Source organism: Cyprinus carpio, chromosome B17, assembly GCF_018340385.1.
Source record: "Cyprinus carpio isolate SPL01 chromosome B17, ASM1834038v1, whole genome shotgun sequence".
NCBI lineage: Eukaryota > Metazoa > Chordata > Actinopteri > Cypriniformes > Cyprinidae > Cyprinus > Cyprinus carpio.
The window spans coordinates 4,655,714-4,672,527 of NC_056613.1; the positions used below are offsets into that span (position 1 = coordinate 4,655,714).

The window sequence follows — 16,814 nt, forward strand, 5'->3', positions numbered from 1 at the left end:
GCAGGACCGTCTTGCAAGGAAGCAAGACGGGGGGTGGCAAGGCAAGACTTTGGCACATAAGTGCGAAGCCACACGGTAGTGACGACTACGTGTGAGGGAAAGAGGACGCGTTCCAGGTAAAGTCTTGGATTGCGGATATGGGGTATGGGAATGTCAAATCTAAGATCGATCTTGATGATTTGGACAGTCCAATTTACAGTGACATGAAAAAGAAATATGGGAAATAATTATGGAAGTCATACCCTGTGTTGAGAATTATGGTTTTCCAAAAAATAAAAAGTACCTTTAGCATAACAGCCCTTAAACAAAATAAAAGAGAGCTTGGAAAATGTGAAAACAAATTAGAGAACATAAAAAGCAGAAAAACAAACAAAAAGACAAGTTTCAGAAGCATAGGAATTTTTATTTTACTTTTTTAAAGCACAGGCGTGAAGCAGCAGAACGCTAAGAAATTAAATTTGAATGACATTTAGGAAAGAACTGAAAAGTGATAGTTCTGTAGAAAATGCTGACAAAAGAACAGATCATACTGTTCAGAATTTTTCTCTTTATCCCCTTAGAGAACTGCGGTGTGCCAAAGTGGACTTTGATCTGGACTCCTGGCTTCACCCCTATCGACAAATACCACAGCAGCACCACATTCAACCACCACCGCTGCCTCCATCCTACAGAGCAACTGCATCTGCACCGCAGTCCTTGACGCACGACGAAAAGACAAGCACAGATCTTGAATTGACCAGCAACAACTTCGACAGCATCATAATCATCCAGAACGTCTGCCACCAGCGACGACGTAAGAGCAGTGGAAAACTCAGTGACTGGAGTCAGCACCATATCTAAAGCTCATGAGAGAGTGACACTGCAGCTGGACAGCCTGAATGAGGATGAACTGGAGGAAAAAGGAGAGCACGTCAGAGCTTTCCCCATGATTCAAGTGGCTGGGCCGAACGGGAACTGTGATGGTCTTTCGACCACGGAACTAGAAGGACTTGAAAGAGGCTATGACATACTTGCCTCACCCCAAAGACTCTGGAGAAAAGTTTGCAAAGGATTTGGACATGTTTTGTCAAGAATTCAGCCCCACCATGCAAGAACTGAAACATTTGCTTTTGCTCAAACTGGGGGCAACAGACTGGCACAAGATAAGACCACATTTCCCTACAGGCAATGCTCAAACGAAGAATGCAGACTGGAATCACGCCGACGACAAGGCATATCGTCAAGCAGTGGAAACACTGTGTCAACGGATCAAGACTGACTTTTCAGTCAGAGTGAACACCACCAAAATCAAGCGGACGAGGCAGAGGACGACGACAGTCTCAGACTGATCCAGATCTTTGCTTTTACTGCTGGGAGAGGGGACATTGGAAAATTTCACTGTCCACATTTGATCAACCAAACGGCGGCTGGACCAGAGAAAGCTGAGGCAAAACTGACAACAGAGACTTTCACAGCAGAAGCTGGAGAAGGAGGGGGGAGTCAGGAGCAAAGTCCACCAAGGCCACGCAGCACAAACAGATAAGTCTGAAACACACACACATTTTCTCTAAAGCTCACTGCAACGAAGAAAATATGCTTGCTCATATTTCCGCTCTTAGCAATGAAGAAAAATGCTTGCTCTGATACATGATCACATTGGAAGATTAGAAAATTACAAATCTTCTCTCGACAAGAACATAGGCACATAAATATAGTCATCCAAATAAATTAACTTATAAACAAATGCCACAGATTAAATGATGGGTTAATGGAGTTGAAAGGGCTGGCAACTCAGTAATTAGAATGGATAAAATAGATCCAATTCCAAAATTTAAGTGGAAATTTAGTTTGGTCTATCTGGTTAAACTGTCAGAGAAAATTTCACTGTACCATTGAGATGTGAGGATGAGAATGGCATGAACTTTAAGCATTGTTTTCTACTGTCAGAAAACTGCCTTCAAAATTTGTTAGAAAGAGATTTCACTGGGAAGTGGCCCAGTGCCAAATTCAAACTTTAGCCACAATCCAACAATCGCAGTTGTATATTTACCAGTGGAAACTGAAAGATTATGAATTATGTGAAAAGCTTGTCAATGCTTGCAAAAGACAGTTTCACCTAATTCTGAATTATGCCGTTCTCTGATTTACATTGCTCAGCACATACATTGTTTGGAAGAGATTAAATGTTTGTGTAGAAATGGTTTTCATGTATAAACATGATAGACTTGAAATGGTTAATCTGGACAGAAAACAGATGCGCTGTTGCTGTTGATTTGAGAAATGAACAGCAAATGTTTTTGATGTTGTTGATTCTCTTCCACTTTTTGTGTCACTGTCCAGAAAGAATAACGGACATTGGGAAGACATTGGTTTATTTGTAAAAATGTGTATTTTTCATGTGAATTGGGTGGAGACAGCAGAGGAAAATGTTGAATACAATCCAACACTGTCTGCATACTGAATGTGTTTGCACAGGCCTGCTGTTAAAGCTGTACGCACAGTCTGCATGATTGATGACAAAGAGACCGGTCACTGCTTTCTCTCAGCGTAAGAAGCAGAGTCTCACCCAGCACTGAGAGAAGTCCCTAAGACACTCTGGGCTTTATCTAAATTTGATGTTGGGCTGATTAAAAATTGTGAATCAGTTCAAGTCACTCCAAAATCTGATTACAGACCCTGTAAACCTCAATATCCTCTAAAAAGAGAGGCTATTGAAGGTATAACACCAGTTTTTGAATAATTAAGACCTGCTGGGGTAATTGTGCACTGTGAAAATTCTCCTGTGCATACACCTATTTTCCCTGTTATAAAGATTAAGAAAACATGCGAACAAAGACACTGTAAACTTATAAAACATTTGGCTACTGAGGGTCGCAAAGCAAGTTTGTGTCAAACTGCAGTTTGTAAAAAAAGGGGGAGGTGATATTTTTAGGTCATCTCATCACTAAAAATGGCAAATTTAATCTGAGAAACTAAAAGAGACAATTCAAAAGATTCTAAAGCTTATTATCGAAAAAGCAACTAATGTCATTTTTGAGCATATGTTTGTTCCTGTTGAATGTTCATTCCAAATTATGTTAATGAAGAATCGCCCCTGAGTGCTTTGGCTAACGGGAAGGGCTTGCAACCACATGACAAACTAACCTGGATCCCAGAAGCAGAGAAAGCATTAAGAAATATATTACTGATAAAAACATCACTAACACTGGGACTCCCAGACCCAGAGAGAAATTTTGTACAAACTGTTGATGAGAGAATGGGTTCTGTTCTGTTACAGGATCATGGGGGAGACCTGTGGCCTATTTTTCGAGTAAGCTCGATCCCGGTAGCAGCAGGCATGACAAAATGCCTGAGAGCTGTTGCATCTGCAGAAAAAGCTATTTTATTCTTCAAGGGAAATTTTGGGGGTACTCTGATGTGACTTTGCTCGTGCCACGCTCGGTCTCTGTGATCATGTTGGAACAGAAAACATCCCATTTGTCAACAGACAGATGGCTCAGGTACAATGCAATTCTATTTGAAATGCCAAACATCACAATTAAAAGATGCACAGTGTTAAATTCTGCTACACTGCTCCCTACGAAGCAGGATGGGAAAACAACACAACTGTGTTGCCACATTTGAAAAGGTCTGTACACCAAGATCAGATTTAAAAGAAACCCCCCTTAGAAAATGCTGACTTAATTCTAATCATTGATGGTTAAGCATCTAGAGACCCAAATATTGGCAAAAACAGAACAAATTAAGCTGTAACAAGTGCATATGCAACAATAACATCTGGAGCGCTCCCCGCGCATTGCTCTGCGCAAGCGGCTGAATTAGTAGCATCGACGGAGGCTTGCAAAAATTGCTAAAGGGCAAAACAGTTAACATTACACAGATTCTCGTTACTATTTTGGGGTTTGTCATGATTTAGTGGCATTGTGGAAACACAGGAAATTTCTAAAGTCCGATGGCAAGACTGTTCTAAACCATGATAAAATAGCAGCATAGTTTGAAGCAATTTTGTTACCAAAGTCAATTGCTATCTGCAAAATGCGTCACACATTCCAAAAACTGTGATGATTTTGTGTTTTTAGGTAACAATCATGCTGATACTGCAGCAAAGGACGCAGCTATGAGAACAGAGCCTTCTTTTACCTGTGTAAACACTTAACAATGACTTATTCACACTCACTTCTGATTCTCTTACAGCATGCAAGCTTTTGCCACAGCAGAGGAGAAGAAACAATGGGTGAAGGCCAAGTGCAAAACTGATAAAACAACCTTTGGCTGAGTACTGAAGGCAGACCATGTCTACCAAAACACCTTTTTCCCACACTATGCAAAACTTATACATGGCCTAGATCACATGAGTTAAGGGGGAATGTTTGATTTGCTAAATCAATATGGTTTCAAAAGGGGATTCACTTTCTTTGCGGAAAGGGCATTGTCAATCATGTATGATCTGTGCCACAAGCAAAGTGGACAGAGGGCAAATGACGCCTCAAGCGGCACACACCCACTTCCAAATCAGCGATTTGATCATATAATGTACGAGTGACAATGGCACACCTTTTGCAAATGAAGCCATCACTCAGGTGGGACATTAAAGAACAAATTAATGAAGTGTTGTGAGCAGACAGGACTGTCTTGGGTAGAAGCACTCCCCATTGTGTTAATGTATATGAGAATGAAGAAAAAGAACAAGTCCATTTGAAATTTGGTTTGGCAGGCCAGCTTCCATTGGAGTGGGACCAGAACCATGACCATTACCCTCTACAGATTTGTGTGAAGATGACATGCTAAACTACTGTCGATAGTTGTCTCTTGTTCTCTCTCAGATATCTCAGCAGATCAAGGACGCTCTGCCCAAGCCAGCGGAAGGAGTCTTGTGTGATATCAGGTCTTGCTAATAACACACAGTGGTGAAAGTGGCAGAGAGAGCTACGTGTGTACATGCAAGTCACTGCAGGAAGGTTCCAGTGCCACCAGACAGCTACAGCTCAGTAAAGTGATTGACCAGCTGCCCCGTGCCAAGGGGGACGTCTGGCTGACTTAGGTGAACAAACATACAGTGGTGTATGGGAGCTGAACACGCAGCAACATCACTGTGTGGGAGTAATCTGGGGTCAGTTTGGGCCAACGGATGACATCGGGGACTTAAGCTGTTGGGAAATATACCATCCGACCACTGCAGCAAAACTACACGACCAACTCGACAAGAGGGAACACAGGCTGTGGAACGGAGCGGAGAAGTTCTTCCATGCTGTAGTTCTGGCGTTGGGGTCAGCCTTCTTCAAATTGAAGTCCAAATCAGGAGATATGAACTGAACGCTACTAAGGTGGTAAGGGAAGGCGTCAAGAAGGAACTACGAGGGCTGAGGCTCACTGCACTGCAAGACCGACTTGTCCTGGACCAGCTCACCACATCTCCTGGGTGGGGGGGTGTGTGTGTGTACTTTTGGGAACTGCATGTGTATGTATATTCCTGATAACGATGCTGATGGCCACGTGATAGATGTGGGTATTAAGAACATGACTAATGCAATTCACAGGCTGACAGCTATAATCAAATATAAGAGTTGTTTGTTTTCTTTATAGCTTGCTTATATGTTAGGAATGACTATATTCCATAAAAAAACAATGCAAATGCTTTTTTTTTTGCCTTATGATAGTAATGGTGTTTTAAATCTTGAATTTACATGATTGATGTAAACTATAAGGGTAAAGTTTTCACAAATTTATCTGCATTTAATCAATATAAGTGATCAATAATGATCAAAAGGGAGGAGTGTTATGGAAATTTTTAATATTGTTAATCTTGCATTGATTGCATTAATCTCATTTAAGTATCTTCTTAAACATACAATGATCAAGGTAGTATATAGTCCATAGGGACATTGAGTTATTTTATGTAACTTGTGCACATAACTGCTTCAGGTTGAAATACAACATTTAAGGGGAAACTGTACCAGGGACTGGCAGTTTTGAGTGTAACCAGACATTTACCTGTAATGTGCATGAGATGTGCATGTGTTATGGGGTGATGTGCGCTGAGCAACATGATTGGCTCAAAGGTCCTAATCTGTCCTTCAATGTATCTTTTTACATACTATAAAAAGTGTGCTGTGAGTCTGTGTGTTATCTCTTTGCACACAGACTCAAGCTGTGTGTAAACCAGATCATTCTCTGCAGAGAATTAAAGCAATACAAAGACAAAACTCTGTTTGGTGTTTCATTCTCAGTCTCTACAAATTGTTATTGAATTAGAATTTCCACAACACTATCTATCTATCTATCTATATATATATATATTTTGTTTGTTTTTTTATTTTTATCCTAAACACTGGTTTTTTTATTTTCACAGGGAGACTTTTTGACCCCTGCTGTATTTCTAAATATTTTAAAATATTTTCCTGAACAGTAAGAAACATTCATGAACCAAACCAAAGGTGTTGATTTGACCTCAACTTTTCCAAAATATTCTAACTGAAATGACCAAAAGTCAATAAAATAATCAGAAATACACAGCAGTGTACCATAAATGGAATGTAATATTTTATTACATACAAATCCAACGTCATTCGAAAACGAGTCTTTTCCCTTCAGAACAGCTGTTGCTGAGAGACCACACATGGCCAAGACAAAAGAAGGAAAGAGATAAAGGCATTTCATAACAACTCATTTCCAGCTTAGACAGCACAACATTCAATACTCTTACCACCACCCTGTAATAAACAATTCCAATGCTACAATTGCTTCATACATGCATAAACCCTTATTATCAATCAGCTAAATCCCTCTTGAATTATTACGTTATGATTAAACACATGAATCACATTCACAACAAAAGCATCCATTGCTATTTTTCACACTAAAGATTCTTCAACTCGACTGGACCTTCAGTTGGTCAGTATGCTACAGGCTCAGATCTCATCCAGAATCACACCGGCTGCTCTCTGGCACAGCTAAATTGGTTCGAACTCAAGTGTTGTGGATCTTAGACATCCAGGCTACTGTAATCCCTGAGACATGTTTCATATATCAGCTGGCGAGCGTCTAAAAGCACTCACTCTGATATCTCTCATAGGGTGGGACATCTTTAAAATCCATCTCCTGTCCGATATCGGGTTACACTAGCATAGACAAGCACTGTAATGTACCCATTGCATAAATAAATGCAGGTATACAATATAATCATGATGGACATCAGTTAAGCTGGGTATATTTTTATAGGCACAGGAGGTAGGTAATAATTTGCACTCAGGGTGACTAATGGAAGATGTGACTGTAAGGAAGTCAGGGCCAAGATTTGCTTAGATGTTTCTGAATATGTTAAAAGAGATGGTTACACTATATTACACTAAAACTATGATTACAACAGATATGACATTTCTGAGAGGTAAAAATACTACATAAATACATTAGGAAATAAGTGGTTTTGGCTTCCTGTTGCATCCATTGCGAAAATAGTTCCTCATTCGAAATCAAACATAAATAAAGTACTAAGGTGAATCTCATGAAAGCATGGCCAGGTCAAAGTGAAAAATAAAATAAAATAAAATAAAATAAAATAAATTAAATTAACATGAAAATACATGATCAATTATCAATAAAATAAAATAATAAATATTTGATTATTATAATGCTAATGTCACAAAAATAACACGCCTCTCCTTTTTTCGCATTATGTCTTTTTTTTTTTACTTGAGTTTTATTTTTAATTTCAATTATTTTCAATTAAGATTACTATCATATATTTCTATATTTAATTTTGGGGTGAAATATGACTGGGACACATTCTCTCATGAGATACACCTACACAAGCTAAAATTAATATCCTTAAAACATTTCACTTCCCTAGAGTTAAAAATCAAGCCACGTTCCCTTAAGTAAAAGGTGTATGTGTTTGAATTCAGTCAAGGTGTTGTAAAATAAGCTAAAGACATAAGACGAAGAAAGAACTGTTTCCATGTTTGTGATAATGTGTAACAGCTCAATGCCTTGTCTTAAAGTGGAATATGATGCTGCTACGGAATGAGAACAAAGATGTGACTTCAGTGGGCGGAGCATAAAACAGGCAAGCAATAATATCCGACCAATGAGGATAAAGCAATGTTAGGTAAAATATGGAGCCCATGACACTTCAGTTTTACATTTGATGTTAAAGTAGTGTTATGTTATGCATCTGCATTGATTGATTTCAGTCATAATATAATGAGCTATGGGTGCTCATAGATTCTTCTGCATATTATTTCAAGATTACTGGCCCCTGTTTGATTACTGTGCGTGAGGTGAATGATTACGAAGCCATTTTAAGACATAAAGGTTCTGGACAGGAGTCAAGAAAAACAAACAGAAAACAAAAATATATGACCTATAGGTGGGATAACTCTTGTGAATCTCATTATGAAGCATCCAGATCATATTTCACACAAAAATCAAAAATTATATTTTGCATAATGAAAAAAAAAATAATAATAATAATAAAATGATGGCATTGACACATTATTTTCATTACAATTAGGCACATTTTCATGTATGTAATGCATATATGACATTGCATTTTCATTATATTCTCATTACTATAATACAGTATTTTTTACTATATTAGAAAAAAAAATACTGTAGTAAAATGAATTTTTAAATGTAATTTAAAAATCAGCACAAAGACAGCGCAGAAATGAGAATTGGATTAAAAAAATGTGCTTAATTGTTAAGAAAATAATATTTATAAACTAAAAAAAAATATCAATTAAAAAAAAAATGTATAAAAGCAAAATCTCCAATTTGTTTCTTGTGATTCAAGGGTGAAATAAGATGTAATATATTGTGTTGTTGACAGGTTTTGTGAGATTCACCTAACTTTATATTAGCTGGACCCAATGTTTGTATTGCACACGATCTGTCTTATTGTGTTTCCCAAAAAAAAAAAAAAAATAATGCAATAAAAAAAAGAAAAGAAAAAGACAAAAGATGACTCATATTCAGATCTGCAGTACAAGCCCAGCAGCAGAGATGTTGTCTCCTCCTCCAGCAGTCTGGTAGACCTCAGTGCACACCAGTACAGGAGCCACGCAAACCTCATAGCCATCCTCATCCCAGCAGGAAATGGGTCGAGATTCCTGGAGTGGAATTCTCGGGCTTCCTTCTTGCCTGCTAACAGAGAACGATTCGTCCATGATCAGCCGTGCTTTACTGAGATCGATGTCCGGCGAGCCGCAGACGTGCCGGTTGGCGGTCAGAGATGCTTTGGCTGTGGCCGACATGGTGTTCTTCCACTTGGAGCCACGTTTGACGATGATGGCCTGGAAAGCCAGTGTGTGGACATGAAGACGTGTGAGCGGTCGACCCATTCCGGCCTCGTGGTGGCGCTGGTTTACCAAGCGGTAGAGTTCTCGCATCTGGTCCAGCACTGTAGCTACGCGTGGGTTGGGGTCGGAAAGCACAGTCAAGTTGCTACCACGGAAAAGGCTCAGGAGATTGGGCAGCTCTTGCTCGTTCATGCCTAACGAGTCGGCGTGAGGAAGAACAAACTCTAGGAGATCTGACATTAGACTCTCATCTACGAAGCTGGCCATTTCGAAATGGACAGCGGTCTGCGGGGATGCGGAGGACAACATCTTCGCCAGCCTTCCCAGCAGAGCCTCACGCTCTCCTAGAGGAAACAGATAGTTATTATAGAATCTCCTAATTAATACAGCAGAAACCCTGATTTTAATATGTTAAATGTAAGGATGCAACGATGCACCCTAATCCAACTGAAAATCGATAAAAATACACAATAATTCAAGTCAGTTGAGATGTTAAATGAATCGCGATACATTTATATAAACTCCCACCCCCAACTGTATCTCTAAAGGGGAACTGACTGCCTCTGAATAATGCATATTAAAGTTGCGTTTATAAGCTCAGAGCTGCTTTGTTTACAGCTGTAACTAAGGAAACACTGTATCGCTGCTGCTCCATAAGCGCCACCTGCTGTCAGAGAGTGAATTTGCGTCTCATTCAGCTCGTCTGCTGTTTCTGTTTCCTTTAGATGTTTGTGTACTATAGTTTCAAAAAGCTAGTTTCAGACTATTGGTTTTTTCTTCTTTAAATTTTAAAATTATACAATCTAATTTAAATCAGAAACTGTTCATGCATCTTTGTTATTTACAACTTTAAAAAATGTTTTTACACACTGAAAAGTTTTTAAAATCTCTCAATTAATTAAACATGAAACTCTAAAGCAGTGGTCGACCAATATATCGCCAATTGAATGCTTTAAACTTGTGATTATGCTGTGCTTTATGCATTTGCCCACTGTCATATTCATGTCATTTTCACTGTGTGCTGTATGAAAAATGAGTGTTACCCTGGCTTTATTTGAAAAATATGATTCCCAATACACACAAACTTCCCAGAATTCTGAGTGCCCTGTTGGTTTACTTCCTTTTTAATTATATTTTTAATTAATATTTATTTATTTGTGAAAAATACATTGTCATCTAAACTATAAGTATGTTTATTTTACACATTTATTTTTTAATCCATTGTTAAATTATTAAATTTTTTTTAAATATTAATAAAAATAAAAATATATACATATCGGCTATCAGCCACCCTGTTTTCCAGGATATCAGCATCGGCTATCAAAAAAACAATATCGGTCGACCACTACTCTTAAGCAGAAATACAGAAATAGTATTCTCTTATAAAATGTACTCCAACAATCTTTGTTTTATTACTGTTTATATCCAGCTTCAGTTTAGCTAAACACTTTAAGCATTTTCACCTTTAGGTCTAAATATTACTTAAAACACTGATTACCAACAGTTACAAAGCTGTGAAAATTTACAGCAAATATTAGTAAAACTAATTTCCCTCTAGGGCAGACAGAAAAGCGAAGCAAAGCAAACAGAATCATTGAGAGCTACGAGTTGTTACAGTCAGTCTACTTTCCCAGGGGCAGCTGGGAAAACATGCTAATCTCACCATGTGACAGTACAGAGTTTAGTTTACCTCCAAACTGCCACTGATCCACACATGGGCTGACGTTTATAATAATTAAAATAGATGCATAAAAAGTTTCATATTGTTATTTGAAAGTGAATTAAATACTGATTTGTTGAGCATTATGCAAAACTGTTTGTAAATGTTATTAATGAAAGTTAATTATTGCCCCTTGTGTATCTTCATTCACTTACCTTGCTTGAAAGGGAAGCTGTCCATCATCTGTAGTCCTCCTACAACAAGCAGATCTGGTTTGAAGCTGTTCAGCTTCTCCTGAAATTGCTCCATGGAGTCCAGATATGGATTATGGTCATCGCTATGGACAATATACCTACAGCAATGCAATAAAAAAAAAAACATTTCAAACACTTACAGAAAGTTTAGATTGAAAGTACAGTTAAGATGTAAAATCTGAAAGTAAATCAGCTTACCTGTTGGCCCTTCGGGAGGTGTACGGCCCCCATGTGGCACCTGTGGGATACTCCAGGATCAGGTGGATGTCTGGCTCATCCACTGTGTTTCCAGCCACTGAGGAGAGACAAAATAATTCATTGCAATGATAAATATGAAAGTTAAGATTTTAAAGCGTTCTTGTTATATTTATAATGTAGAATAGAAAAGGCTTTTAGCATGAAGCTGAAAGTAAGAGCATTACAGCACCTGTGATGCGCTGTGAGAGGATATCAGTGAAATCGGTGCTGAAACTGCCCCCTAAAAGCACATCACATCCTTCCAGCGCCATCCTGCTGGCCATGACAGGTGCATTTCCTCCTATTGACCACCTGTTTCCTGGTAACTCTCGAGAAGCCTCTACCAGCTCACTGAAGAGTGTATCATTCATCACAAACCTCCTATGGAAAAGAACAAAAACACTGTCAGCTGAATAACAAACACTGCAGGTGTCTGATGATGGGAGAGCGGTTAACACTCACTTATGGTAACTGTTTACATTAAACTGTTGTTTTTAGCTCAGTATTATGCATGTACCATGCCATTTTTATGCATTAGTAATAACAGATTAGCTTGAATAAGTCAAAATATTGAGAAAATCGCCTTTAAAGTTGTCCAAATGAAGTTCTGAGCAATGCATATTAATAATCAAAAATTAAGTTTGGATATATTTACGGTAGGATATATCTTCATGGAACATGCTCTTTACTTAATATCCTAATGATTTTTGACATAAAAGAAAAATGGATAATTTTGACCTATACTATGTTTTTTTGTTTTGTTTTTTGACAATTGCTAAAAATATACCCCAGCGACCGGTTTTGTGGTCCAGGGTCACAAATGAGAAGTGCAATTTTCATTGCATTTAATTATAAATTAACTATTTTTAATGGTTGGACTTCCATTGGATCACTGTTAAAATGAACACTGTTTTACTAGCAGTGTCGTGACAACTGCAGCTTGAACATATTTTCGTACAAAACGCATTTCAGAAGCTTTCACAGAATCGCCAAGCTTAAAAGGCTCTCTAGCCGAAAGAATGCAAAGAAAAATGCCACTATGATTGATGGTTATTATCTAGAGGAGAAATTCACTCATCAATCCAAACATGCGTCAACCAGAAGCACTCACGTCTCCAAACGCTTCTGTGTCACTTTGGCAGTAGTAACTGTAAATTACACTCCACTCAGACACGGCTCAAACAGCACTATGCAACGTCTCAACATAACTGCAATATTATCTTGAGAAGCCTGTCATTCCGCTCTCAAGTGTGAATTCTCTTGCAGGACGCAGCTGCCATATTGCCAGCACAACAAAACTAAGAGTGTCTGACGAATTTCATCTTAACAATTTAAAGGAACAGTTCACCCAAACATGAAAGTTACTGAACATTTGTGCACCCTGCATCCAAGATGTAGACGAGTTTGTTTCTTCATCAGAACAGATTTGGAGAAATGTAGCATTCCATCATTTGCTCACCAATGGATCCTCTGCAGTGAATGGGTGCCGTCAGAATAAGAGTCCAAACGGCTGATAAAAACATCACAATAATCCACAAGTAATCCACACCACTCCAGTCCATCAATTAATGTATTATGAAGTGAAAAACTGAATTTTTGTATGAAACAAATCCATAATTAAGGCATTTTAACTTTAAACTAAATTTTGGGCAAAATGCCAGTCCATAATCCATAATAATGCTTTCTCCAGTGGAAAAGTTCATCCCATCTGTCGTCCTCTCACAAATAGCTTTAGGCTCTTTTTGCTTGCAAACAGTGCATATTTCTCTCCTGATTCAGACGAGATGAATTTTCACTGGAAAAAGCAATATTATAGATAGAGGACTGATATTTAAGCAACAATTTAAAGTTTAAAACGTCTTAATAATGGATTTTGTATTACAAACACAGTTTTTCACTTCTCAAGATGTTTAGTGAGGGACTGATGGATTACTTGTGGATTATTGTGATGTTTTTATCAGCTGTTTGGACTCTCATTCTGACGACACCCATTCACTGGTGAGAAACTGATGTAATGCTAGATTTCTCCAAATCTGTTCTGATGAAGTAACAAACTCCTCTACATCTTAAATGGCCTGAGTTTAAATACATTTTCAGCAGATTTTTGTTTTTGGATGAACTACTCCTTGAAATGAAATAATCAATATTAAATATTATATTCATTAATGTAACACTTTCCATTTGTGTTACATAAGCTGTTCATAGTAATGTAATGACCTACATGTGGTTACCAGTGTAAATTTGTGGAAAACTCACTAAATTCACCTTGAAATTGTAATTAGTTTTAATTCCAACTGTTAACTATTAACTAACACAAAACGGAAGTCTGCAATCAGTTAAGCTATACAAACTTGTAAAACAATTTAATTGGCCTCAAATTAAATAAATCACAACAGCTGTATTATGCTAAATTGCGCAATCTGTACTGTCCCGAGGGCTTTGCGAACATGCTTGAACAGCTCTCACTTACTCTGAAGCAGCTCCGGGGGAGAAAAAGTAAGCGAAACTCTGTGCCAGCTGCTCCGCGTTCTCTATGTAGTCATGATGGAGGGGCTGGTCTGTCGGCTTCAAACCCATTTTGTTCAGCAGAGTCACTCCATCGACTATGATATCCACACAGCCGCCAAAACCTGATAAGAAACAGTGAGATGACACACGTGAAATAATCTAATATTACAATAAATTAATCTTTGAACCTTAGCTTCCAACAAAATGCATGTATATCATAGGTCATACAATATCTGAACAAACTGGATTTGATGCCATGCATTGTTGGCAAAAGCAAACATGACTACAGACTAAAGGTGTTTGTCAGAGTGCCAGGTACCAATCACGGTTTGAAAACAGATAACTTAACTGAGTCAATGCATGCAGAACTTCAACTGGTTGATTATCAATCCAATCAACAAAGATTCAATCAAGCGTCTAGAAAAGTCAGAACTTCCGCTTGCATTGACTGTAATGTAAGCAACAAGTAAAATAATAGTATTGCAATGGGCTGTGTGACTCAGGTTAATGATTGAAGACTTTTGGTAAACATGGCCGAAACCTGGTTGTCAAAGTTGTTTTACCTCACAAGTACTCAGCACTTCTTGTTATAGTGTAAACCAACAACAAAAACAACATCAGCTTAGGCTTGATCCTATAAGATAACAATCCTCAGAAGCAAAACAAGCCATATTATCAGATAAAATACATATAGAAACATATAGAAAAATGTGGCAAACTGAATATAAACAATTAGCTGTTATTTGTAAAAAACAGTATTATTTTAGTACAATTAGGATACTATTATAATATTAATTTAAAAAATATGTATTTTCTGTTTTTATTATAATTTCATTGAAAATTTTGGTAGTTTTATTTTTATTTTTTATATGTTTATATAGTTTAAATTAATTGTTTTTTATTTACATAAAGTAAAAATAAAAAAAAATTAGAAACATTTCCTTGGCAACTACATGAAATTAAACAAGTTTAAATTAGTTTATTTCAGCAAAAGTGTATCTTACAGTGTATTTTACGGTTTTAGTTTTAGCTTACTATAATAACCCCAGTTAAAATAAATAATTATTAGTGTACTGTAAATAATAAATGCAAACTTAAAAAGAAATCAATACAATTCAATCACAATAAATAAAAATCAATACATATTATTACATTAAATGTGTATAAATGTTAATTTAAAAAAACAACTTTATTACACAAATTAGTCTTGTTTTGAGAAATGCAAAATTGCAAAATGCATACTTTAACCAAAAGATGCAAATCTAGCATTTAAAGGTATTACTGTATTATTACATAAATTAGTTAATATTTTATTATAAAGTAATGTTATTATATTTAGATATTTTGAACTTTGAGAACTGCAGAATTTATTCCAATCAAGCCTGTGCGCTGCATATCATAATTATTTGTTGCATGCTGTTAAGTGCACTTAAAAGTCTGTACTCTGTACCTATAGCCACTCGCGGTCTGGACACGCCGTTCATGCCCACTTTCCGCTCCGCGCGCAGCAACGAAGACAGAACCGCGTCCAGCCTGTCGTCCAGAACCGAGCTGTCCGGCGAGCGGAACCAATACGCCACCAGCACCACTGCAAGAGACAAAAACGAGCCATATTTGACACCAGAGCGCAGCTCAATGGCCATTGCAGATGTATGAACAGACTCCTGCCTCCTCTCTTTTTTTCCTGAGCGAGTATGTGATGATGAATCAGGGGGCGGATGTTTTTTCTGTCATAGAAATATAAGTGAATAGAATGGCGTGAGTATATCAATATAAGCACAGCTAAGTTCGCTCTCTCTCTCTCTCTCGCTCTCTCTATATATGTATAGCTATGTTTGTGTTTTTTTTTTTTTTATTGCTCTGTTTTTATTTTTTTAAACTGTGTATTTGTCATTTAGGTATTGCATTAACTATTACTATTCAGACTGCTATTAAAGTACCACGTAGACTCGTTGTCACGTGGTACTTGTTACTTTTCTCCGCGATATTAGGAATGGACCAATCATAATAGTTGATTACCCGATAAATATTTTTATAGTCATGTTATAGAGATTGTTTTTTTTGGGGTTTGTTTTTTTGTGTTTGTTTATTTGAATGTTGTCGTTAAAATGTTATGTAGATGTAATAGATTTACATTATTGTAATTTACATTAGTTCAAATAAAGAAAAAACGTTCTGAGTTTTGAATGAGGGTTAATTTTGATTTGGGTTTTTTGAGTGGGGTTGGGACTTTTGTGTTATTGCTTTTGTGTGTTTGTTTTCCAATGTAGTTTCTCTTGTAAGAAGCGAGTCATTTCCGATTGTTTTGTTTCAAAATAAAAGTCCAACATCTAGTTTTTTGACTGCACCACAAAACCAAACAAAAGGGTAATTATTTTTTCGAAATTGAGATGTATACATCATCTGAGAGCTGAATCAATAATATTTCCATTAATGCATGGTTTGTTAGGATAGGACAATAATTGGCTGAGATGCAACTATTTGAAAATCTGGAATCCGAGGGTGCAAATAAATCAAAATATTGAGAAAATCACCTTTAAAGTTGTCCAAATGAAACTCTTAGCAATGCATATTACTTATCAAAAATTAAATTGTTATATATTTACGGTAGGAGATTAACAAAATATCTTCATGGAACATGATCTTTACTTAATATCCTAATGATTTTGGCATAAAAGAAAAATCTATAATTTTGACCCATACTATGTATTTTTGGTTATTTCTAATATACCCCAGCGACTTAAGACCGGTTTTGTGGTCCATTGTTTATTTTTGTTATAGACCAGTTTTGTGGTATATAGGTTAGTATTTGGTTATGTAATAGTACGTTTATGTATTTTGTTATTTTTTTGATGTAATTTTAAAAATGGGGGTTTTTTT

The 16,814-nt window shown here is 37.1% G+C and overlaps 1 protein-coding gene across 1 annotated transcript; it reads right to left on the bottom strand.

The window, feature by feature from the left end:
• Positions 1 to 8,883: 8,883 nt before the first annotated feature.
• Positions 8,884 to 15,651, bottom strand: LOC109108053 (ADP-dependent glucokinase-like). Its single transcript, XM_042743277.1, has 6 exons — positions 15,385 to 15,651; positions 13,897 to 14,056; positions 11,617 to 11,807; positions 11,388 to 11,484; positions 11,151 to 11,287; positions 8,884 to 9,619 (listed from the first exon to the last, which is right to left on the bottom strand). Exons 1-6 carry the CDS (start codon positions 15,575 to 15,577, stop codon positions 8,949 to 8,951), a joined length of 1,449 nt encoding a protein of 482 aa, XP_042599211.1. The 5' UTR covers positions 15,578 to 15,651; the 3' UTR covers positions 8,884 to 8,948.
• Between the last annotated feature and the right edge of the window lie 1,163 nt (positions 15,652 to 16,814).